Source organism: Haliotis asinina, chromosome 12 (assembly GCF_037392515.1).
Source record: "Haliotis asinina isolate JCU_RB_2024 chromosome 12, JCU_Hal_asi_v2, whole genome shotgun sequence".
Lineage (NCBI taxonomy): Eukaryota > Metazoa > Mollusca > Gastropoda > Lepetellida > Haliotidae > Haliotis > Haliotis asinina.
In genome coordinates this window covers 26,987,504-27,012,447 of record NC_090291.1, presented here as the reverse complement: position 1 = coordinate 27,012,447, position 24,944 = coordinate 26,987,504, and the positions used below count along the sequence as shown (strand labels likewise).

Here is a 24,944-nt window from a genome sequence, read left to right as displayed (position 1 = left end):
GCATGTAGTTGGGCGTTGAAGTATAACGTTCGATTCTTGACAGAGGCCTTGTTCCAGTGCAACATGTTTTTGCACTGAACGGATTTCTGACGTCTTTTGCGACCCATACATTGCTAAACATGCTCTGTGAGATTGAGATCTAGACTTCTGGTGACGTGCTTGTACATCGCATACTATCATTTTGAGTCAGATGTGATGGCCCAATATTTGTTTATGACCTATGGAATAAATCAACGTGGCAAGTTTTCGTGCTGTGAGAAGACACGTATTAAACGTGGTGTTCGGTTTGGTCGCAGTGCGTGCAGATCTAAATGCATTGTATGGTGCATATAATCAATAGTAATCGAACAGAGATCAATACGATGTGGATATGAATGGTTATTATTATGTGTTAAAATGATAGGATACTTGTTGCCACGTGTGTACTTGTTTAACATGTTCAACAGTGTACAGTGTACGCTCCAGTACACGAAAATTGTTTACAGAAAGTCGGATAACAGATGTACATGGAACAATGACTATCGTTGTTGATGTTTCTGATAACACATCGGACAATGACAACCTTTCTTGGGGTTTCTGATAGCAGATCGAACAGTGACCATCTTTTTTATGTTTCTGATAACAGGTCGAACGACGGCAATCTTTGATGATCTTCTGATAACAGGTCGAACGACGGCAATCTTTGATGATCTTCTGATAACAGGTCGAACAATGACAATCTTTGTTGATGTTTCTGGAAGCAGATCGTACAATGATCTTTAATGATATATCTGATAACATATCTAACATTTACACTGATGGTTAGGTGTTTTCGATAGCTGATCTAACAATTACACTGGTTATTTGGCGTTTCGGATAGCAGACATAACCATCACAATGTTTTACTTCTTTGAGGGGTATTTTAGAAGTTTGTGATGCTGAAGGAAAGCCAACTTCTAGGCACAGAACTGTCCTGTTTGGTTGTTGTTGTTGTTAATCCACATACATTTTACAGTAGAAACCACAAAATATTCAAAATCGTTCACTTCCAAAATAAGCAGCCTCGATTATTTAGAGGCCACAGCCATAAAGCGGGAATATTGCTGAGTGTGGCGTAAAACCAAACTCAATCGAAAATAAGATATGAAAAAAAGTTAAAACATGCGTCGGCCGGGAATCGAACCCGGATCGACTGCTTGGAAGGCAACCATGCTGACCTTTACACCACCGACGCGCTCCTACGTTAGCTAGAAGAAACAGACAAATATGAAGAAGTTAATATTTTTCCTTGGAGACAATTCACTTTCCACACGTGTACTTTAATGCATTGATTTTAATATATATAAATATAATACATTTTTCACTCTGATATAACTTCCGATCACCGTACAGGAAGATCGCCTAGCATTTTCGAGGATACAGAAAGTCAACTTCCGCCGAAGAGCCAATATGGCGTCCAGTTCCAACACAAACACGGGTTGGTAAACAAAACAATCCTTTGTGTCGCCTTTAAATACTCTTTTCCTCGCGGATATCATTATGCGGTCATCGAAACAAACATCCGTGTAGCGTACATATGTATTCTGTTTGGGATATGTGAGTTCACTTCAATCAAGACTAAAAAAACTTGGATTTCTTCGCGGGAAACCATATTAGTAATATATCAGTAAAGGAGAAATTACAGTGAAAACTACATGGTTATTATGTTATATTCTGGTAACAGTGGCTGAAACGAATGTCACGATCGATATATCATGCTGCTTTGATAATAGACTTGAGGTATTTGAAGTGTTTAATTTTAAGCCGTCATGACCGGAAGTTCGGAATGAGGGTAGTAATCTCGCGGTCACGCTCGAGTTGTAATTCGAATGCTTGTCACAACACGTGCGGAGTTCGTGTATAAGTTCAGAAGCAGTTAGAAATCGTACATTCAATCTTCACTCGCTGGAGCAAGCATCACCCTTCGGTTTTGTTGTTACTCCAAAGAACTGAAAATGACAACTCTCATTAGTTTCATGCGTGAGTAACACAAACAAGAATGGTGTTCAAGTTGTTTGCTGCTTTTGGAATGTTTATAATGTTTGTTTTGGTTGTCAATGACATTTAATTCAATTGTGAAATGCAAAACAATATGTAAACATGTTCTGGGTTTCATTAATTAGAACAGTAATCAGATACCGATATACTTTTGTATATGTTGTGAAATATGTGCATCTTCAATGATTTTGCTGTTTTACAACTATCCCAACTGAGCAAAGTCAACCGATCTGATGGATCTTGGCAGACTCACACAGATTCATAAGTAAATAAGTTTGGTCCATAATGAACTGTCTTCTAAGTTTCAAATATTGTGTATGTTAGTAAATGTTTGAATCAATCTACAAATCGTCTGTTCTTCCAAACGTCCATGTTATTGCACTCATATTTTGGATAACTGCACCATCGAGCAAAGTAAAATGCTTAAGAAACTGCATACAGATACAGTGAGGACCATATAACCAGATAACAAATCTGAACAGTTAAAACAGTTAAAATGAATATTAATTTCATTCAGATTAGTAATATTATCATGCATCTTTAACTTCTATTCATTTGGTTACAAGGTAATAATATCATAACACAAAATGTACTACATGTAAATCACTGAGAAGAAACATTTTCAAATGAACAATGTTTTATAAAATTGTGCACAACTTGATATCAATTTTGAGAATTTATTCCTGAAAGTGTTTCAGTAATCATCTTCTGTACTCTAACTTAGTCTTAAGAAATTGTCACCTGTGAAGATCTGGGGAAGAACAGGTGTTCAGCAACCCATGATTGCCAAAAAGGCGACTGTGCTTGTCGTAAGAGGTGATATAACAGGATTGGGTTTGCTGACTTGGGCGACACATGTCATCAATTCCCAGTTGCGCATGTCAATGCTTATGCTGTTGATCAGTGGATTGTTTGATCCAGGCTCAATTATTTACAGACTGCTGCCACATAGCTGGAATATTCCTGAGTGCTGCATAAAACTAAACTCACTCACTCAGCCCAAGAAATTGAGATACATGTAATTTGCAAGGTATCATCTACAACTTAGTTGCAGAGATCTTTCGTTCTGATTGTTTAGGACAGAGAATTTAATACTAGATGAAACTAGAAATTGCTGAACATAATCAGGCTTTGAAAAATGACTGTGATCAAGCTTATACTTTGATGTTAGTAATGGAAGATATTTCTTCAAAGTCATACTTGCTTGCAGACTGAGGTGTAATGTTGGGACAAGTTTACTCAACATCAACTGACTAATTTTATCTGTCTCGGATCATCAGTGTGTAGAATCAATGCACTACCCTTTTGTTTGCCCCTTATATAACAACATGAGACCGAATGTGTACTGTTGTCTGAATTGATATATGAACTGCATTTCGTGAGGCAGCCCACATACCACTAAGATAACTAAATAACAAATCCCTGAGTCTGTGGATAATTTTAGCCTATTTTCTGATAGATTTATAACTATTTCTTTCCAGCTCGCACTGACTATGTCACTATTCTTTCACTGTCTGTAGCTTATTAACCATGTTATTGAGAGGTATTGAAATAAACCCACAAAACTTATTTGCCACTTTGATGGAGTAGAAGTTGATTGTTGTGAACCATTATTTCTTTTGACAGATCATGTATCATGCATTATTTTCCATGTTTATTTGGGGGTGGAGTGAGGGTGTGAGACAGGGAGGAGCTGCAAAACAAATATGTATTTTATGGCCATTCTGATTTGAAGAAAAGTTATCACTTCTCTTTTTATAGTCACTCTATGAATTCTGTGTGTCAGTGATCTAGTGAATGAGCGTGCTCCTTTCAAGACCACCATCCTCCAGTCATCGGACATCAGTTCAAATTCCCAAACAAATTCTTGGTCAATTTAGGACTAGGCACATTTGGTGTTTTATGGCTTCATTCAGTGATTAGCGATTTCCTGTACCACAGCACACTGTATTCAACAGGTGGTTGTCAGTACCATTATTGAAAATGCCATACAGCAAATGTTTTGTGATGGATGTATTTGATAACAGTGTTGGAATGTCATTCATTCATTCATTCATTCATTCATTCATTCATTCATTCATTCATTCATTCATTCATTCATTCATTCATTCATTCATTCATTCAATATATGACATTCATTAACAGATGACCATGAACCAATGGATTTCCAAGGCATAGATCTCATGGAAGAAGATCTTGCTACATCGAGGTCAGTCTCAACTCCTGATCAACTTCTTGGAGTGCAAGCTGCGTATCAGATTGACAATAAAAATGTTCTGAACAAAATAACATTTCAATGTAAGAGGCAGACAAAAATGTAAGAGTACAGTGGACATGATGTATAGTGTGAATATTCTGCTATGTTAATTGATGGTAATAGTAATGTCTGCCAAAAGCAAACCATTTTTCCTCAGATAGAATAGAGCCAGAAGCCACCCATATGACTTGTTTTGCTGTGTATTGCCTACACAACTCTTCAAAAATGAAAGCTGAAAAGCTAAAACTACAATGGTGGTGACGAGAACTAATACATGAATGATGATAGTGTCATAGTTGTCTGCATGCATATATCTTACAGTCAAGTGGGCTGCAGAACAACTGTTAATTTACTCTTATCTGTTTGAGTAAGAAAATGACAAGTTCTTTTCATTTTGAACTATCAGGTAGAACACAAGTCGTAGACTGTAATATCAGTTTCATAGGTTGTTGATGACATTGGGGATTGACACTTGTATACTTGCTTTGAAAACTGAAAATGCTGGGTACCAGTATATGCTTGGTATGAGTGACACCCTGTTTCAACAGTTCTATACAGTTCCTGTGTTGTAAAAGCTATGAAACTGTCATAAATATTTATTGCATTATCAGTGTTAGATTTGGGTGAAATTTTGAGTGGATCCAAATTGATGAAAATAATGTTTCTGGACCCCCTCCAATGTTATATAGATGGGCAGATGTGAAATAGAGGGGGGTCCTCACTGAATTTGAGGAGTCAAAACACTCCAAAACCCTCTCTTGAGCCAACACTGCATTATGATAAATATTTGTATTTTAACATTTTGATATTTGGTAATATGTCACTGGAAATGATAATGATGTGATGAAAATTTTTCCTTAGTTGTCGTTGATTGTTTTGTTAATGCCACACTGTTTTTCATTTTAGCTCCAATACTATGGATTCCAAATTCGACATTACAATAGGACATATAGAAGATATCATCATGGGTAAGAATACTTTGCTGTCTTTGTTAAGTTTCAAACATTTTACTGCTGCAGAGTTTATGTGATATATTGCCGTATCATCTGGACATGTCACTTACTGATGACTTGTAAGACACTGTGCTTGGTTGTGGAAACCTGTGATGATGTGTTACAATTTTAAGGATTGTCCTGTTAATGTTTTAACACTATCAGTACAAACCAGTGATTGACGGCTTTACCAAACAGGTGAATGTTAAACATCTGCATCACATCAAGCTTTCACTAAAGCTGTGATAAAACAAGTCCTCTTGACTGAAGTTAGACAAGTGTCATTTGTTTGTGTATACATGTATACATATCAGGAGACATTCAAATATATTCAGGAAAGAAATTAGTTTCTTAATGCGTTTTTGTGAAAAATAAACTGATAAGGAAATTAAACATTTCATATCCATTTCAGAAATAACTTGTGTACATGTATTTTCCTTGTTGCTATGAATTATTTTCTTTTTCAGAAGAAGAATTTCAGTCACAGCAAAGAAACTTTCTTGAGAAATACTATATTCAATTTGAAGACACTGAAGAAAACAAGTTTGTTTATACAGATATTCATACAGAATATGTAAGTTATCATCCATTTTGTGACATTAGTTTTTCATGACAAGAAGAAAAGTAATCACACACCAGATAATAAACCTTTCCTTTTCCCATAGTGTAAACTTCCTTGTGTTTACAAGGCCTGAGACATCCATGATGCCAGGCAAGCAGGAGTTGATAAGTAGTTGAGGTACCTCTGATCAGTTGAAAGTTTCTACAAGAGATACAGTGTTGATAACAACAAATTAAAAGCTTAATAATAGATTAAAGTATGTTTTGTGTTATTTTGATTTCTGTTGCTACAGAGAAAACTGTGTAGGTTAACAATGGATGTTTGAATTTGCAATGGGTACATTGCCAGCATGCCTTAAACCATTGCAATACATTGATATTTTGATCAAGTGATACACACCTATTTCCAAATCATTCACCATTCCTATGTTTCTGTTCAGATATCTGTATTGACCAATTTTCAGGTTAATTTGGTAGAAAAGTATTTATCGGATGAGCTGTTGAAAAGAATTCCAGGCTTTTCTATGCAGGACTTCTCGAAACAGCTCATGTGAGTATTAACAGTGAGTGCATGGTGGAGAGGCATTGTATGAAGGATAGTCTTTGGGTCCATACTGTAGGGAATGGGAGACAGAATAGGTGCCTCACATTCAGTACTTGAGCATACTGAGATGTGGATAGTGACTGGTTCATAGTGTCATCATAATTTGCATGTGTGTAATCTTCTCCATGCTATCAAATACTGGCTTTGTCGGATTCATATTCATTATTAAGTCACCATAGCGTAGATTCCTACTGCTGACAGTGCCAACTTATTCAAAACCTGTCTCACAGTTGTAATATATTAACTTTGAGCTAGTTGTTCGTTACTTAAGTAATGTATTCTTAAAGATACTCTTGGACTTTATTTATCATAATTATTTAGTATAATAATGTGTATAGGTAAACTTTTTTGCTCCTAAACAAGTAAAGAATTTTTTTATTCCTTTATTGTTTCAGAGAAAGAAAAGACGAGTTGGAAGGAGAAATATTTGAAATTCTGCTAACATTTAGTGACTTTTTAGCCTTCAAAGAAATGTTCCTAGACTATAGAGCTGTAAGTAGTTAAACTTTCACTGTTTTAAATGTTGCAGACCCCTAAGGGCCAGGCTTAGAATATCAGCCTTCAGTAAAATATGCTTGTTGTAAGAGGCGACTTAACAGGACCAGCTGGTCAGGCTCACTGACTTGGTTGACACGTGACATTGGTTCTCAACTGCACAGATCAAAGCTCATGCTGTTGATGGACTGTCTGGTCCACACTTGGATTATTTACAGACTGCTGCCATATAGCTGGAATATTGCTGTATGCGGTGTAAAACTAAATTCACTCACTTAAATGGTGCAATAATGACCATAGTATGGCCAGCCAAAATTGGCTTAGTCTCTTACAAGATATCTTTGGCTCATCTGCCTGAAAGTCAAGGCAGCTAGGTTTAAATGTTGACCTTTACTATTACCCTTAATCATACTGCTGGCAGTGACTCCCATTGAACATTATTCAGCCATGGTTCAAAATGTAATTATACCTGGTTTAAGTATCTAATTTAGTCTGGCGCAATGCATCAATTCAGTTTTTGTTATAGTATACATTTGACCTTAATTGGAACTTTATATATAAATGACATGTCTTTGTTAACATTTCAAACAGCTGACGACAAAGTGAACGAAAGTGCTCTGACACTATTTGTTTTTCAAATATTTGGATTAACCATAAACAACAAGATACATTTGCATGTCTTCTGTTATGTTCCTTGTTGTTCTACTATCACACACCATGTAATGCACCTGTATGACATACCATGTATTGTTGGTGGTGAGGGGAGATAGACATAGCCAAGTTTTACTCCTGGTCTGTAGATCCCCACAGATGCAAAGGTGAGCAGTTATTATCATTTTGTGTCTACGCATTGCGTCTGTCTCCATTTTGTCATCATTTGACTAGATGCAACTTTAAATTTCAGGACAAGGAAGGCAGGACAGTTGACCTTAGTGATGGACTTACTGTGAAATCAATGCAGGGGGACATGTCCCTTGATGGGTCCCCATTCTCATTATGTGGACATTCCTTGCAGAAACCCCAATAACCCATGGAGTTCGCGTTCACTGGAACAACTTGTGATTTCATTTATACCGTCCACCGTTTAGCAACTACTTAGACAGTGGCTGTCATCGCAGAATGCATGTCTAACTGGGGCATGTCTAACTGATGCAGCTGTACGTACAGGGTCTGTTGCAGATTACAGCTGACAATATTTTCCACACTATAATAAAGTCTGATTATCTGTTTTGTTTTAAGATACATTTTGTTTATTTTAATGAAATAATGTGCCCTATATTTAAGAAATCGTAAATATTAGGAAAAATAGTGCATGCTGTCATAGTTTGGTTCTAATATAGTAAAACAAGTTATCCCTCTTTCAATGCAATTAACACGTATATGTAAGTGTGTGGAGAAAAGTAATTTCTGCATTGAGTTTTAGGTATCACTCTTGTATGACAGCTTAGTAATGTTTGTTTCATGGACTAAATTGTCTGATAGTTCATGTGGTGAAGGATCTCAAGCAGTCAATCAATCTTGTTTTCCTGTGTTTGTAATATGTTTACTTTTGATCTCTCTATATTTACAAACTGAGGACTGGTTGTGAAACGTCAAGAACACAAGAAGCAATGTCATTGTCTGTATATTCTCAAAAATCTGCTGCATGGCACGACAGCTTGTATTCTTACATGAACCTGGTTTTGTGTGTCATTATGAAACATTGTATGAACTGTGTCTCCGTCCAATTCTTGATTATCCCCATGCATCAGTTTGTGAAAGATTACCTCAGAAGGAAATGTCTTTTGACACAATGTGCTGCACATCATATGTCTTGCAGTGACTGTCACATGCTGTTGTAGATCAATGAATGAATGCCTAGAGAGGACAGTCAACATAGATATTACTCAATGAAAACAAATTACTCAAAGGAGGTCAAAATGAAGTTTTCATAAGATTTTAATGAAGATGTGTTGTATATGTCCTGAGGATGTATGAAGCCAGCATTTGCTGAAGTTTGCCTTTGCAAAGCAGCTTGTTTTTATTTATTCATGGTAGCTGGTCAGTGCTGTACTTCAGCTTGTGCCCAAAGAGTGGCTCAAGTGTCCCTGATTTACAAACAGGAGAAATAAAGTTTTGGTGAACAAATGCAGTAGTCTTATATATATATACACACACAATGCACACCAGGAAAACAGATCAAGAGGTTGATAGTACCGGATACTTTACCTATGACATGGTACATTGAACAACTCCAACTTACACTTCCTGAGTATTTGCTAATCACATTTCTCTGGGGAGTCTGTATTCCTGAGCTTGTCAAGGTTCTTGTAGCAAATGTTACTGTAAAAGTTTAAAACGAACAATTTCTTCTGAAGCATTTGCTCAGATCTGTGCTTGAGCTTTTTAGACTTAGTTCAAAATTTGGAAATGCTGATTTACATTCTCAACAGGTTCTCAAGTAAAGTGAATTTTTGAAGGAGGGATTTGTTGTGTTGGATGTTATGTTTTGAGAACAGACTTAAGCATCTTTTCCATTTATGGAGGGATGAATGTGAGGCAGTTTCACATATAGATTAAGAGGTGACTAACAGGATTGGGTGGTTACACTCGTAGACTTAGTGGACACATATCGTATCCTGTTTGTGTAGATGGATGTTCATGCTCATGCAGCACTGGATTGTCTGGTCCAGACTCAGTTATTTACAGACCGCCACCATATCACTGAGTGTGGCATTAAACATCCAACCAGTCATAGACTTTGCAAAGTATGTTATTTTTTAGTTTTATACCACCATAAGCAACACGAAATAGACGCAAATCCATAAGTAAATAACTCACGACTTCAGCTTACTAAATCAGTGATGAAAAACTAGTAACAGGATTTATTTGGTAGAAATGATTGTGGCCTGAAAACTAAGATTGTCAAGAAGTGATGCTACTTTTAAAAATGGATGTCTGTGCTATGTATTCATCAATACATACTCAACAATTTACTAGTCCTTTCAGTTGGATATTGAGAAAAACTCTATTATTAGCGACTGTTCACTCACTGTTTACAGTTATTGTAGCGTGCCCCATGTGCATTACTCAGTAGCGATTGTAATGAAAATACCATTCGGAATCGTTCGGGTACAAACCTTTCCAAGGTAAAAGTTCAAAACGTATGTACGAATGTCCACTTTCGATTTGGTAAGCTGTGTTTTGATTTGTCAATCTCAAAGGTTACCTGATGCGACCTCCTCCTGGGTTTTGTTAGACTCAGTTGTGGGGTGTAACGAAACTTACAGAGACTAAGGTTACTTAGACTGCTAGTCCTTTGCACTTTGAAGGGTATTTACAGAGACAATAGCAAGTATTGAAAGTTTTTGTGAACATCATTAACTCACATCTTGAATTAAAGGACAATATGTTTGAATCTTGTTTTCTGCAACTGAAACAATTATGAATCTAGTATTAGAAAGTTTGTATTAGCATGATGCGATGGAACCAGCATCAGAATGTAGTGGGGGTGTTTCTTAATATTCTGTATATGTTCAGTTATATAGGTTCAGGGTTTGCCAGCAGACACCATATAATTATCTATTATATGGTCTGGCCTGCCAGGCAGTTGATATATGTGCATGGGTTGTTACACATAACCACACAATAATATAGGCATTTTACATATTTCTCTGTGGATTCTAATAAACATTTCATATCAAGTTTGATTATATTATTTTTTGCATGTTAATTTATTGTTTGAAAAGCCAACAGGAATCAATTCAGACCACATGATCTTATTTGCATCAGTGTGTTCAGAGGATCATCCTGCAGTGGTCAGCTTCACAAGGAATGAAGCAGATGGGATGACAGGACAAACTAGCCGGCAAAATTAGGATGTCAAGTGAGAATGACTGAATTATCTTTTACCTATACCACTGGATACCACTTGATTGTTGGGTATGCACTTTAGGCTTTTATAGTCTTATTGACACTGCCTAATCGAATCGGGTCCAAAAACAAAAACACAAATCTTTCAGAAGTATGTGTAAAAACATTTCAGTATTTCGTCTGTAAAAGTTTTTGCGTAGATTTTGGATGGTTCTCCTCTTGGATGAAAAAATGTACACAGAAAGACATGTAAAGCTGTACACTTTATTGCAGTTTGTACCTATAATTTGTACATTTAGGTTAATTTATTGCAGAAAAATGACTTCATCAAGAGGAGTGCTGCAGCAACCTTGCTTTCTCCCACTTACAAGAGAACTGTTGGTCAGCAAGGCTCTGTTTTACGAAACAATCATAATACTAACAACAAACTTGTTAATTCCATACATATTGAGTAGCACCACAATGGTTTAGTAAACATGCCACACAAGAGTTGGCTGCATGCAAGTCTGATGGCTCAACTTGTTACAACACTAGTTAACCCTATAAGTTTGTAGAGCACACTTTACAGAATTAAATTTCAATACTGATATCTTTATAGACAGTTGTCCCCAAACTCATAAATGAAACATGCAGTGTATGAACTTGTAACATAAGTGATGAGAATAGTTTAGTTTCCAGTAGAATAGAATACTACTTAAAAATATTTTTCTCCCCATCGTAATCTGTTGACCAGTTTCAGGGAATGTTTGTTTAGAAGTATGCAATTTGCTAGCTATCCAAAAGTCTGAAAATAATGAAAACGAAGAACGCATGTTTCAGTGATTTACAACATGAACATTGATCAGTGCAGTTTCGACGTGCGTGTGCATGCATGCGTGCATGCGTAGTTGGAGATGTAGTAGGAAGTATATATTTTGTTGTTGTAAATGGGACTACACATTTCTGGAGCTGACAAATGTTCCATGTTTTGTACAACACATTGTGAATTTCACCAAAACAAACATAAATTAAAAAAAGTCAAAAGTAAATGGACCACAAAGTTCAGACACATGCAAATGCAACACTTGGACAGATGGGTTAAGAGAAAATGTATATAACCAGTCTTCTGTTGTGTTTAGTATCTAATGCACTAGCTACAGTATGTGTCTGCCCGCCTTAACAAACCTAATTACAGCAACAAATAGTATATTTTGTAAAGTTTGTAAAAGGAAGCATACATATGCATATGAAGATATGTGTTCGATGATGGAAGGCAGAGAGCTGCTTGATGTCCAATTCTGCAGGTGACAAAATGGTAGTAACATTGGCTCCAACTTGCAGACTTCAAGTGTCCTGTTCAACAAAGCAAACACTGACAGTCACATTTTTATGATGACTGTTCAACAGGGTCCGGGATGCCTCCAGGTTCAACAGGCACCAGGCACAAATGTTATCAGAAACCAACAAGAGGCCCAGTTTGTTTACAGTTGAACGTTACTCGAATGAAACTTTGATAGCACAGGTTTGATCTGGCCTTTCAGGAAAGGATAATGACAACAACCAGCATTTTTTGTATGTGACACTTGTCACCAGTATTGCTTTGAATGGTCAGCTGAGGTCCAATGTGACAATCGAGCCATGTGTCTCCATTCTTGTCCTGTACACACGATGAGTGCTTCAGGGAATCCCTCTGTCAGTATTGCTATGTCCAATAAACCTCACCTTTCATTTTCTATATACATCTGTCTTTGAAGACATTCTCCTTGTCATAAAGAATGTTTCACAAAGTGAGCATGTTCTGTAATATACCATGTATACTGAGAGTAGCCGTTGGACATATCAAGTTGAGATATGAGTGTACAGCTCAATTCCAATTTCATGCTCCAGACACTGTAAAACTTTAGGGACTGACTGTCGGAGAGGTCTGTTGACAGTCTTCCTCACTGTTTGGTTTTCTTCATGATGTTGGTGAACACACTGAGCACTTTCTTTATATGATCTTCTGGAATATCAATGTCCGCATTCTCCAAGTCATCAATATCGTTGATGTGAAATGAGAGACCCTGTAAAGCAGAATAACCATTATCAGTACTTGGCAGTTAATATCCTTGTCAGGTGACCAGCCAGCCAGCCAGCCAGCCAGCCAGCCAGCCAGCCAGGCAAACAGTACATTAAGTACAATAGGTTGGCTTAATCACAATAGAACCTATTGTAACATCTGCCCATGTAAGGTCTTCACATAACATGGAAAACATTTGCTCATAACACCAAGGGCCCACATTGCTACAGCCACGATATTGCAGGAATGTTGCTATTATAATTATTGCTGTAATAATACTCACTCAATGTAAACCTGAAGTGGGGTTCTCACTATATATTAGGTCATCTCATTTTCCCAGAATAACCGCTTTTGAATTTTTTTATTTGTAGGGACAGGTTTTACTTTCTGTTAGCAAGACCACTTCCCAGGTTTTACTTTTCCTAACTCTATATGAACATCAACATTCAAATGATATATGAGTGTCTGAAACCAATTGAAAAATATTGTTCAAGGTTAAGCTTAAAGAGCAAATGTTTTCCCTAACAAGATTGAAACTGCAACACTCAGAATTGTGGGCAGACGCTCTACCACACATCCACCAGGCCAACGAAGGACGTTGGATTGAATTATCTATTCATAGTAACTGTTATTAAATTGATTTTACATGCTTTTCAGTTAAAGTTATTAAATGATGATCTACATTGTTATAATGCATCATTGGCTTTATATATGTTACAGAAAACACTTCTCAGTTTTGGTAGACATTGTAAACCTATTGGGGTCAAGAAATCCCTCCCCCTCCCGTTTTATATTGTCTACCAACACCTGGGAGGCATGTTTTCTCCTATACTCCACACAGATGTTTTACTTTGATGTGATATATGTCTGCTTCATGACCTGACTGAACTAACTTTCACCTCCCCGTCTGCATAAATTATGTGTGGTACTCTGAACAATCCAGACCTTTCTTAAATTGTTCTTCACTTATTTAACCACCTCTTTCAAACAAGCAAAAGAAAACTCAACTCAAATAAACCCTGAAATCAGTTTAAGCTGCCATGGCACTCAGAAATAACTGGATATATAGCAATATACAGAACACCTGTCATTTTCAAGATACAGATATACCACATGCTTTCTTGTATCAAATCTTCCAGATCTGGTAGTCATGCTGCTGGTTGACTCCACAGAAAGTTCACATGACTTAGTTTCCTACTGAGATATGATTTTTGCTGCAGTCTAAGTAAACTCAGCCCTAGTGTTATTCGTTATGCTCCTACACTGGGTCTAACAAAACCTAGTAGGAGGTCGCATCAGGTAACCTTTGAGTGACCTATGACTATCCAATCAAATGCGAGACAGCTAAACAGAATTAACCAATCACAAAACGGCTACTGTTATGGGTTTGGTGGGACGTACAAAATATACTGATCACTGACAATGATCTCTCAACAAACTGACATCTACATACAACACTAATCTTTAACCAGCAGTATATACGCTTTTTGGTTTCTGTTCACTTGGTCATCTTTACCTTTAACTAAGATTTCCGCAAGCTAACATCAATGAATGTTGCCCATAACGCTATTTTCAGCAACTGTTTATTCACTGTTGTGGCATGCTCCATGTGCAGCACCCGGAAGCGATTCAGAATCATTCAGTTATAAGGTTTATAACGTATGTGAGACTGTCCATTTTCGCGATTTGGTAAGCTCTGTCAGTCTCAAAGGTTAACTGACGTGACCTCCTACTAGATTTTGTTACACCCAGTGTAGGAGTGTAGTGAATAACACTGGAGCTAAGTTTACTTAGACTGATTTTGCTTACCTTATAATCTGGCCAGATGATGGGCCCGGTATGTGTGGTTACAAAGGTACATACCTTTCCTGTAAATCTGATGGCAGTTTCAGGTGAAGTGGGTGCAATGCTACCCACCTTTGCCGTGAGTTTGACAGCAGGGTCAGCAGGATTGGAGACAGGACTGCCAGTGATAGAGAGGAGGCGTTCCCCAGGGCGTGGATCTCTTACTCCAGCAGGTGTGTAGGGAAGTCTAGAAGTATGGCCAGACAAAATGTAATGCAATATATATACAATAAGTCCATAATAATAAATACATGGTTTTCCATGTTGTTTGGCTTTCATGTTTAACTTGTTTGATGTTTCTGCCAGAATCAGCAATATCAACATAATCATACCAGTTTTCACAAACTATTTTTCGTGTGGAATGCATGGGGAACTGAGTACCTGGTTGCCTTCTGAGAAGGCATGGGAACAGATGACTAAGGTGCTGTTTCACTAAGAGCACTACAAAGGTAGTGTCTCAATGTTATAGTATGGGAGTTATGATCACCTTAGGGACCATATTGATTTGTGGGACAGGTCAGTGATTGTCTTGTATGACATATGGGAAATTTAGGACCTATTTGCTTTGTATGATATGTATGGAGAAATGAAGATCTTGTTGCCTTGTTTGACAAACGGGGAACTGAGTACCATGTTCCTTTTTATGACAAATGGCGAACCGAGAACCTGGTTGCCTTGTATGACAAATGGTAACTGAGGACCTAGTTGCCTTGTATGACTAATGGGGAACTGAGGACCTGGTTACATTGTATGACAAGTGGGGAACTGAGGACCAGACTGCCTTGTATGACAAATGATAATTGAGGCGGTGCTTGCCTTGTATGACAAATAAGGGTATGATAACTCGGTTGATTTGTATGACAAATGGGGAATTGAGGACCTGGTTGCCTTCTGATTTGATGTGTTGACGTCACAAGATTGTTGCATCAGACTAACCTTGCATCAACATGAGGCTAAATATAAAATGTGAAACATTTCTTGGGCATGGTGCGTCACTTTTATTTTTTTATTGCCATTTAAAAAAGGATAACTATGACTTGACTGCATTCCGATCATCTATTTGTCTACTTTAAGAAGGAGTGTCTGTAAGAACGAGTGTGACTGCATCTACAACTCATTAATACATGCTAATCATCCCTAGATGTATTTCTGAGAGAAAAAAATAAAAATAAAATGTGTTCCGTCCTCGCCACTTTTTTTCTATTAAACATTTTAAAAAAGCAAGTCCTGCAGCCCTCGTTACTTTTGAAGAAAATGTGCCCGAGAAACAATTAACCTTAGCCTATGAGGTCTGGAAATATATTTGTACATGAAATCTTACCACTGTGAAAACAATTTTGTCTGTTAATATAATGGCATGGGTGAAAGAACCAATATTCCTTGTGGGAAGATATCAGGAACTGAAAAATGGAATCCCAGCATGGATGCAACTTTTCTCAGTAAGCCAAAACAGTCTTTAAGGAGGACTTCAGTTCAGTTAGATACACATCCAAGAGACACTCACTGGGAATGAACTGTTCCTGTGTATGCATCTCACCTTGCAATGTCAGGGAATTGGGTGTGTGATCAGTGGTGACTACAACACAGTACTTGTTGTAATCCTACTTAACTTACTTGGGATCAAACTTGGGTGTGATGAGGGGTGTCTCCCATCCTGAGGCAGCCATACTCCGCTGTGAAGGCGTTCTGTATCTGAAACAAACATTTCTCACTCACATACTCCAGTATCATCACCACTTTACATAGCGGCAGAAAATAAATGCCAACCTGGAACAACTTCCCAGAGGTAAACATCACATGTGTTCTGCATCAATGATATAATGAAGACAATGCTCAAACCAAGAGTATTCCTATGTAAAATGATGCAGTATAGAGCAATATTCTTTTGTTCATTCCTATGTAAAACTACATCTCATCCTGTTCCCGTCCAACAAATAGACAGTTTGCAGGAATTGCAGTGACACGCACAATGTTACACAGATGACCAATATTTGTGCAGGTACCAAAGGTTGTGTTGGCCTCAGTGTGCAGGCACTAAAGGCTGGCATTGGTTGGCGTACTGAAGGTTAGCCTTGATGTGCAAGTACCAATGGTTGGACTCGGCCTCTGTGTGCAGGTAGTAAAGGTTAGCCTCAGTGTGCAGGTACAAAAGGCTGGCCTCGGTATACAGGTCTTAAAGATTGGCCTCCGTATAGCAGGTACTTGATGCTGGCCTTAATGACTGGTAATAACTTACATTACTCACCTTGACCTTAATGAAGAGTTCATCACAGCAGAGGGTCTGTATACGGAGGATTCCTGTAAATACTTGCTTTTCTTCACTGTCGTTCTACCTGTGGCTTTCTGTAATATTAAAGCAGTATCCTTAGTTACAAAATCTCATCCCAAAGAGTACAGAAATAACATTATACCTATATAGGAGGATCAGGACCTGTTACAAGGAGAGGCATCTAGTTGGTGACACCTGGATCTGTTACAAGGAGACAAGGAGAGGTATATAGTGGGTGACACCTGAATCTGCTACAAGGAGAGGTATATAGTGGATGACACGTGTATCTGTTACATAACAGAGGTAGGTACCAACCAGTTCATCACTGTTTCAGGTCCACAGAACAAGTCCAGTCTTACCTTTCTGCGGTTCTGTGTCGGTGTTGGACTGGCACCCTGCTCTTCCATAATGGTCTCACTCAATAGGTTGGGGCGTTTTTGGGATCTAAATTAAGAGTAATGCAGTTCAAGGATAACATGTTTAATTAAATACTTCTCAGGCAGTCTCCCCTGATACCATTTTCACTGATATGACTGACAAGGACATGTACTCCATTGGATATGACTGACAAGGACATGTACTCCCATGGATATGACTGACAAGGACATGCACTCCCATGGATATCACTGACATGGACATGTACTCCCATGGATATGACTGACAAGGACATGTACTCCCATGGATATCACTGACATGGACATGTACTCCCATGGATATCACTGACAAGGACATGTACTCCCATGGATATCACTGACATGGACATGTACTCCCATGGATATCACTGACATGGACATGTACTCCCATGGATATCACTGACAAGGACATGTACTCCCATGGATATCACTGACATGGACATGTACTCCCATGGATATCACTGACAAGGACATGTACTCCAATGGATATCACTGACATGGACATGTACTCCCATGGATATCACTGACATGGACATGTACTCCCATGGATATGACTGACAAGGACATGTACTCCCATGGATATCACTGACATGGACATGTACTCCCATGGATATCACTGACAAGGACATGTACTCCAATGGATATCACTGACATGGACATGTACTCCCATGGATATCACTGACATGGACATGTACTCCCATGGATATCACTGACAAGGACATGTACTCCCATGGATATCACTGACATGGACATGTACTGACATGGACATTACTGACAAGGACATGTACTCCCATGGATATCACTGACAAGGACATGCACTCCCATGGATATCACTGACATGGACATGTACTCCCATGGATATCACTGACAAGGACATGTACTCCCATGGATATCACTGACATGGACATGTACTGACATGGACATTACTGACAAGGACATGTACTCCCATGGATATCACTGACATGGACATGTACTGACATGGACATCACTGACAAGGACATGTACTGACATGGACATCACTGACAAGGACATGTACTCCCATGGATATCACTGACATGGACATGTACTCCCATGGACATCACTGACAAGGACATGTACTGACATGGACATTACTGACAAGGACATGTACTCCCATGGATATCACTGACATGGACATGCACTCCCATGGATATCACTGACAAGGACATGTACTCCCGTGGATATCACTGACATGGACATGTACTCCCATGGATATTACTGACATGGACATGTACTCCCATGGATATCACTGACATGGAAATGTACTCCCATGGATATCACTGACATGGACATTACTAACAAGGACATGTACTTACATGGCAACTCATGAAGATAAGGGGTAGAATAGGCCTTCAGCAACCCATGCTTGCCATAAAAAGCGACTATGCTTGTTGTAAGAGGCCACTAAGGGGATTGGGTGGTCAGGCTTGCTGCTGACTTGGTTGACAGATATCACCACTTCCCAATTGTGCATATCGATGCTCATGCTGTTGATCACTGTATATTCTCTTCCAGGCTCAATTATTTACAGACCACGGCCATATGGCTGGGATATTGCTGAATGCAGCGTTAAACTAAAATCACTCACATGGATATCACTGACAAAGACACATACCCATATGAATATCACTGACAAGGACTTGCACTTACATGGATATCCCTGACAATGACATGTATCCCCATGGATATCACTGAAAGGACAGATACTGATAAGGACACTTACCAACAAAAATATCACTGGTATGGGTATGTACTCACATGGTTCTAACCAGCTGACTTGACATAGGACACACTCGGCCAAAGCCTCCACTGTCCTCCTCCTGGCTCTTCATCTCGAGATATTCCAAAGCACACTGAACTGTTCCCCCTGAGGCTAGAATCAAATGGAAGTGTACACATAATCATGGCAACTTAATTCATATTTTCAGTAAAACAAAAGGCATAAGGCCAAACAGCAACACTAAACTGCCACCTCTACCAGGGTTAGACAAAGTCAACAAAGAAAAGAATGGAAAGAATCATGATTTAGATGAACGATGAATTCAATACATGAAATAGACGAGTTCAGTCATGAATAAACTGCAGATAGATTGGATTTATCATATTCACTTATTGCGGCTTGTGTCACAAGACTTACCAATAAAATCATCCATTGTCATTTCTCGCACTTTCTGCAAAAACAAATTGAACACATAAAACATCAATGATACATGATTACAGGTCACAGCCAATTCAAGACAAAAGAAAAAAGAACAGTGTTATGACAAGAAAGCATGTCAGCTTTACTGTAACCATGTTGGGTGTTACCATGACCATCTATACCGTGATACTTGACCCTGATGTGAATGATAACACTGGATAAGCATCATGAAATAGTGATTATTTTTCAAGAAAAGACACATCTAATATGAACTGACCATTAAAGCTGGGCTGTTGGAACACTTTCTGATTATTGCTCTCAATATGGAATACAAAAACCTAAAGAATGAGAAAAACAGCTTGATTTTTTTTCTCCTGAAGCTCTTAGAACAATTAGTAGTGCTATCTGAGGAACCAGGCTTGATGTGACTAAAACAGAAATTAATTTCCTCCAACTAACACAACAAAGATAACACTGTTTTATGAAAGGGTTGATGGGTTTTAACCAGCCTGTTTATCAGAACCCATTTAGGAGTGGGTATCTAGACTTTCTTCGAATAGACTGAGAAATAGTAAAATGCTTTAGACAATACGATGCCAGAACAAAGGGTATGAAAAGTTATTCTTACCAGATACTATCAGACATTGGAATGAATTACGAGTTTATGATAACTTAGTCCTGGGGCATTAAGAAACAACTACAATCAAATGGCACAAAATTGAATTCCAACTTAAATAGACTGTAGATTCTGTCAGATTATCTATTCTTTATGACAATTTCCTATATCTTTTCTTAATTTACTCAAATTTTTATTAAAGGATCCTTTAGAAATGACAAGTATTCCAGGGCCAAAGGATATGATTTGAATTCTGTCCAAATGGATCTTCAACAAATAATTAAAATCTATTGAATTCAGTCAATGATTTTATAGTTGTTTCAAAATGGTTGGCAATATTCTAAAAGCTTCTGAATCACACTAATGTTGCTTGCTCTCCAAATGTGTTTTATATACGACAATTTATTACTATATACAGTGGAATCTGTCCATTATGGACTGGCCTGGGGCCGACTCAGTGTTCCAGATTGTAAAGCAGTTTGGTTTGACGTTTGTTACCATGTTCACTGCTTGTCCCAAAGCCAAAAGATGTAAATAGTGACATTAATCACATGTCAACATAGGTGCAAAAATATAAAAGAAGCATTAGATCTGAAAATGTAACCAGCAAGACAGAAATGATAGTGTGTATTGTCATTCATAACCTCACCTCAATGAAAATATCAAATATGTGTAACTATATCGACATATGGATGACATCACCAACTAGAAGTGACATTCTCAAAATGGAGTGTTTATCAACATGGGTGCGCAGGATGTTTGGAAGGAAACTTTCATTGTTTCAAGCAAAGTATTTGGATAAATGTGACATTTATTAGTCTTATATATTCTGACAATCTGCTGGTTGTTATTTTCTTTTTGCTTTCTTTGTGATCAAGGGCAGTAGTCAGAAATGAGAAGTGCTGTTATTGTTGTGTGTGAATTTGTGTCAGTCATGGCATCACGCTTACGAAAATTATGATATGTTGTATTGAGTTGTGGAAATAATAAAAATACACCTATTTTTATTTATGTATCTCTTGCTATGATGCTCTTCTCATGCACGTTTTAAAACATATGGGCAAGTGTATGAAATGGGTAGGCGAACGGATCACTCACAACATGAGAAAACATTATTCAGTGTAAAATTTGAGACAGGCTTCGGTTACATTTCAGACGAGTGGTCCTTTCTCCGTGCAACACCTGATATTCATTGAAATTTCACTGAAACTATTGGTTTTGGTGACAAAGACCATTTGTTACTTTATTTTGAACTGTATGAGGAATTGGAAGAAAGATGGTTTGGAATTATACTTGTGATGTACTGGGCAACACACAACAGGTATACGTACGTGTGACATGATTTTGTAACTACACTTGCTGAAAGTTCACTTTGATATTTGTGTTCCTAAACATTCTGAGCGATTCTTGGATCATTGACGATGTTTCAGAACGAGCATTGGTGATTTGACCAATGCTCGTTAAAATCAATTGATTCTCCCTGTGAAATTTGACATTTAAATTCAGACACACTTCAAATTACAAAAGAGGCAATGAATGGTGATTTAGTGTCAAGACTGGCTAGATTTACGAGCCATGCAATTTCACTAAATTTGCTCTGCAATGAGCGGATGCTATCACAGATAATTTCAAACAGAATTCAAAACTGCGAATTGTATCTTCTGGATGTATTTGGATATGGTTTTGACATTAAAGTGAAAATTGAGGAAAGAAGAGGGACATACTATTGTATGATATATGTAGGAATTTCCCAAATGTAGAACACCTTTTAACACATTCACTGATGGCAAGATAGATGTAGTGCATATCCGTTTGAGTTTTGGTGAAAGAAGTGATTATTGATTGGAAAGACGACCGACTAAGGTTGAATGTTATACAATTTGGTTAAGTGGTAACACTCTTTATATAATGTAACAGTGTGGAAATGACCACATGGCCATTTGACGGCCAGGAAACAGCTGGATTAAAACAGTAGCCTGCGCATCGAGACACAAGAACCACACCTATAAATAGTATATCTATACCACATGAAATGGGTCTAACAACAAGGTGTAACAATGGCATTTGTTGTAGTAACTGAAAGGTATACAAACAAGACAAAAACACTTAGTGTATACGTATAGGCTTATGAAAACCACATAACATTTGGCTTGAGGACAATGACAAGGACCTCTTGACATCATATAAAAAGAGGAAAACTCATCTTGATAAACAATGGAGTGATACCTGATTAGAAGTTATAGATATGCTATAAGTATAAATTCTTTTACCTGAGGCAGCTGAATGATTTCTCCCTTCAGTCGGACAGTTACTGACTTACAAAGCTGATTGATCTTATCTTCCATGATCTTAAGAGAGGTCTCAACTGAAAAAAACATGTCAAAAGAGATTGAAAAAACATTCTAAATATGTGACAAAGACCTGTAAAGAAGCATAAGTATGAAAGTTGAAATGGACATATTGGGGGTAATTAAATACAGAATGTTGGTAATATGCAGCATATCCGGAGCTCTGAAGCATTAGTGAGGGCATAAGATCGATCTACACACTGTCATGCACAGTAAAACTACTGGTTGGGCTTTATGATTCCCCACTAATATCCAGTTTACTTCAGGTGAGATAACTGAAATATGGATAATCAGTATTGGTGACCTTTTCTGTGGAAGGTACAACACACGTACAAGATTCTGGTGTCATTCAAAAGTAGCTATGCTAACTCAGTACTCTTGCTTAGCATGTATATGATCATGATCATGGATAAAATAAGTTACGGATATAAATATTTTTATGACTGATATATAATCATGATAATGGATAAAATAAGTTAGGAATATAAGTATTTTTATGACTGATATTTTATCAGTGTGTCACTGAATAAATACATCATTATTCAAATTTTCAAAATTTAAATATATCCCTTACTATTTTTGGCCAGTATAACTGAACATGAACTGACATGTATTCATGCTGGATATTGCCTTCAGCCATATGAACTAATATAGCAGTAAGCATGGTAAAGAAATGGTGCGCTGCTGCTGCTGATGTAATAGTGTGCTTAAAGGCACTGGTCTACCAGATACAAGACCACATGGTTAATTATTCTGTTAATCATGGCAATATTCCTGACACATATTGCCTGGGAATGAATAACTACCTTTAGCATCATAGTCTTGTAGGAAGACTTCCAGTTTACGCTCTCTTTCCTGCTCAGTCAGCGATTTGCCTTCATCCCCTTCAGGAGCTTTGGGTTTAGCTCGCTTGTTTATTCGAGTTGTTCGCTTGCGAGGTGGCATCGTGGATTCAAGATGTACTAAAATGGACAAACTGATACATAAAATGTATCTCAGTTTATCTCTGCACTAACTGTATCTGAACTTCATTCCCACATCTTGATTGTAATGTTTGTGTATGTTTTAGCCTACATCATGTTCTTATACATTTTTGTTTATCTTACAATACATGAATAGTTAGGTATGAAGGGTGTGATCAGTCAGGACTGACAGCAGTAGCTTGTTAATGAGAAAAACATCCGCAGGGCATGCCCTAGATGGAACACTGAAACAGCGTATGTCATATTTTTGATAGGACATTTTTGACAAGGTGTAGTTGAGTCACATAGATATTGTGATGAAGGTAGTTTTGCACAAATGGGTAAGAGATCCACCCGTAACCATCCCCCATAAAGAACTAACATTACAAACTGACACGCATACTTCACCCCAAAGCGAGCTGAATTCGACATTCTGGTGATTTCGACGATTGCATTGCTAGCGCTATATCGAGGAAGTATGTGCACGATCAGAGTGCACAAACAGTTTCATCGGTAGGGCGGATGCCCAGTTCCTGTCGTGAGACGTTTTATTGACAATTGAAACCAAGAAATTAAGTGATGTAAAGAGCAAATAAACAACAATATTATTTAACCTTGATCGTTAATACCACTTCAGATGCAAAATCAATTGCCTGTATAACCAAAAATAGTGATCAAAATTCAACAAGATCAGTCGTCTGCTAGTGACAGGTTATGTATGAAACAGAAAGCCACGTGATCAAAACTCTCTCTCGCAGTGCGGAGGGAAAAGTATGGCTCACCGTCAAAAGCACATACAAAAATACCCGGATGTGACAAGCGACTGCAGTTTTGCTGATACGATGTTATAAAAGCTGTTTTTGTTGGAAACATACAATACTTTTTTGTGAAATAGATGAATATACCTTTATCACTCAAGGTTAGCAAAATCAAAACTTAAAATGATATTAAAGATAAAAATTAGGTTTTTGTCTTATACAGTCGAAAACCACTAACACTGGGATACATTCAAACAACTAGAACAGGCATAAAAACAATAAATGAACTTATTAAAGTTATTTCAGTGTTGAAATATTATACAGGGGAAGGACTCCCCATAGAGGAACTTTGACAACAGGGGGCTACGGGAGGAACTCTTTCCCAAAAATGACATGACCGAAAGGCTTACGTCAAAAGGGAATGAGAGGACACATCAATTACATTCATAACAATGACTGAACTGTTAGACTGAAAATAATCATGCAGTTATCCCGGAGTTATATATTTTACAAAAAATGTTTTCTTTATTCCATGAGAGTAAGTAATTTCGTGATTCCAAACTCACAATTACGAACTTGCTGAAAAGAAGTATCCACCTTCACATTCCGATTTACTCAAAGTAATGACAATAGATGTACATTGCAAAACTCACATATTGAAATTTCCGCTTTGGTTTGAATCAACGTTCCCTTCACCAATCAAACATCACTTCCGGTATCGTAAACCGTTGTCGTAAACAACACATTTTCGTATTTCATT

At 37.7% G+C, this 24,944-nt stretch overlaps 2 protein-coding genes and 1 non-coding gene across 5 annotated transcripts; 1 reads left to right on the top strand and 2 right to left on the bottom strand.

Moving 5' to 3' along the window:
* Window positions 1–1,141: 1,141 nt before the first annotated feature.
* On the bottom strand, window positions 1,142–1,213 carry Trnag-ucc (transfer RNA glycine (anticodon UCC)). The gene has a single exon. It is a non-coding gene; the product is annotated as a tRNA-Gly (tRNA).
* A 165-nt stretch (window positions 1,214–1,378) lies between these two features.
* On the top strand, window positions 1,379–10,611 carry LOC137257599 (ADP-ribosylation factor-like protein 2-binding protein). 2 transcript variants are annotated; one of them, XM_067794917.1, is made up of 7 exons: window positions 1,379–1,456; window positions 4,162–4,225; window positions 5,180–5,241; window positions 5,733–5,839; window positions 6,291–6,376; window positions 6,826–6,922; window positions 7,830–10,611. In XM_067794917.1, exons 1-7 carry the CDS (start codon window positions 1,429–1,431, stop codon window positions 7,950–7,952), a joined length of 567 nt encoding a protein of 188 aa, XP_067651018.1. In that variant the 5' UTR covers window positions 1,379–1,428; the 3' UTR covers window positions 7,953–10,611. The 2 variants fall into 2 exon arrangements, with proteins under 2 accessions (XP_067651018.1, XP_067651019.1); XM_067794918.1 differs by having other exon boundaries at window positions 1,438–1,998; window positions 7,830–10,605.
* Window positions 10,612–11,027: 416 nt separating this feature from the next.
* On the bottom strand, window positions 11,028–24,923 carry LOC137258024 (borealin-like). 2 transcript variants are annotated; one of them, XM_067795561.1, is made up of 10 exons: window positions 24,838–24,923; window positions 23,271–23,426; window positions 22,387–22,481; window positions 19,498–19,531; window positions 19,119–19,233; window positions 17,289–17,373; window positions 16,906–17,003; window positions 16,275–16,352; window positions 14,733–14,847; window positions 11,028–12,819 (listed from the first exon to the last, which is right to left on the bottom strand). In XM_067795561.1, the coding sequence occupies exons 2-10, from the start codon at window positions 23,407–23,409 to the stop codon at window positions 12,697–12,699; spliced, it is 882 nt and encodes a 293-aa protein (XP_067651662.1). In that variant the 5' UTR covers window positions 23,410–23,426; window positions 24,838–24,923; the 3' UTR covers window positions 11,028–12,696. The 2 variants fall into 2 exon arrangements, with proteins under 2 accessions (XP_067651662.1, XP_067651661.1); XM_067795560.1 differs by having other exon boundaries at window positions 14,679–14,847; window positions 24,838–24,883.
* Window positions 24,924–24,944: the final 21 nt, after the last annotated feature.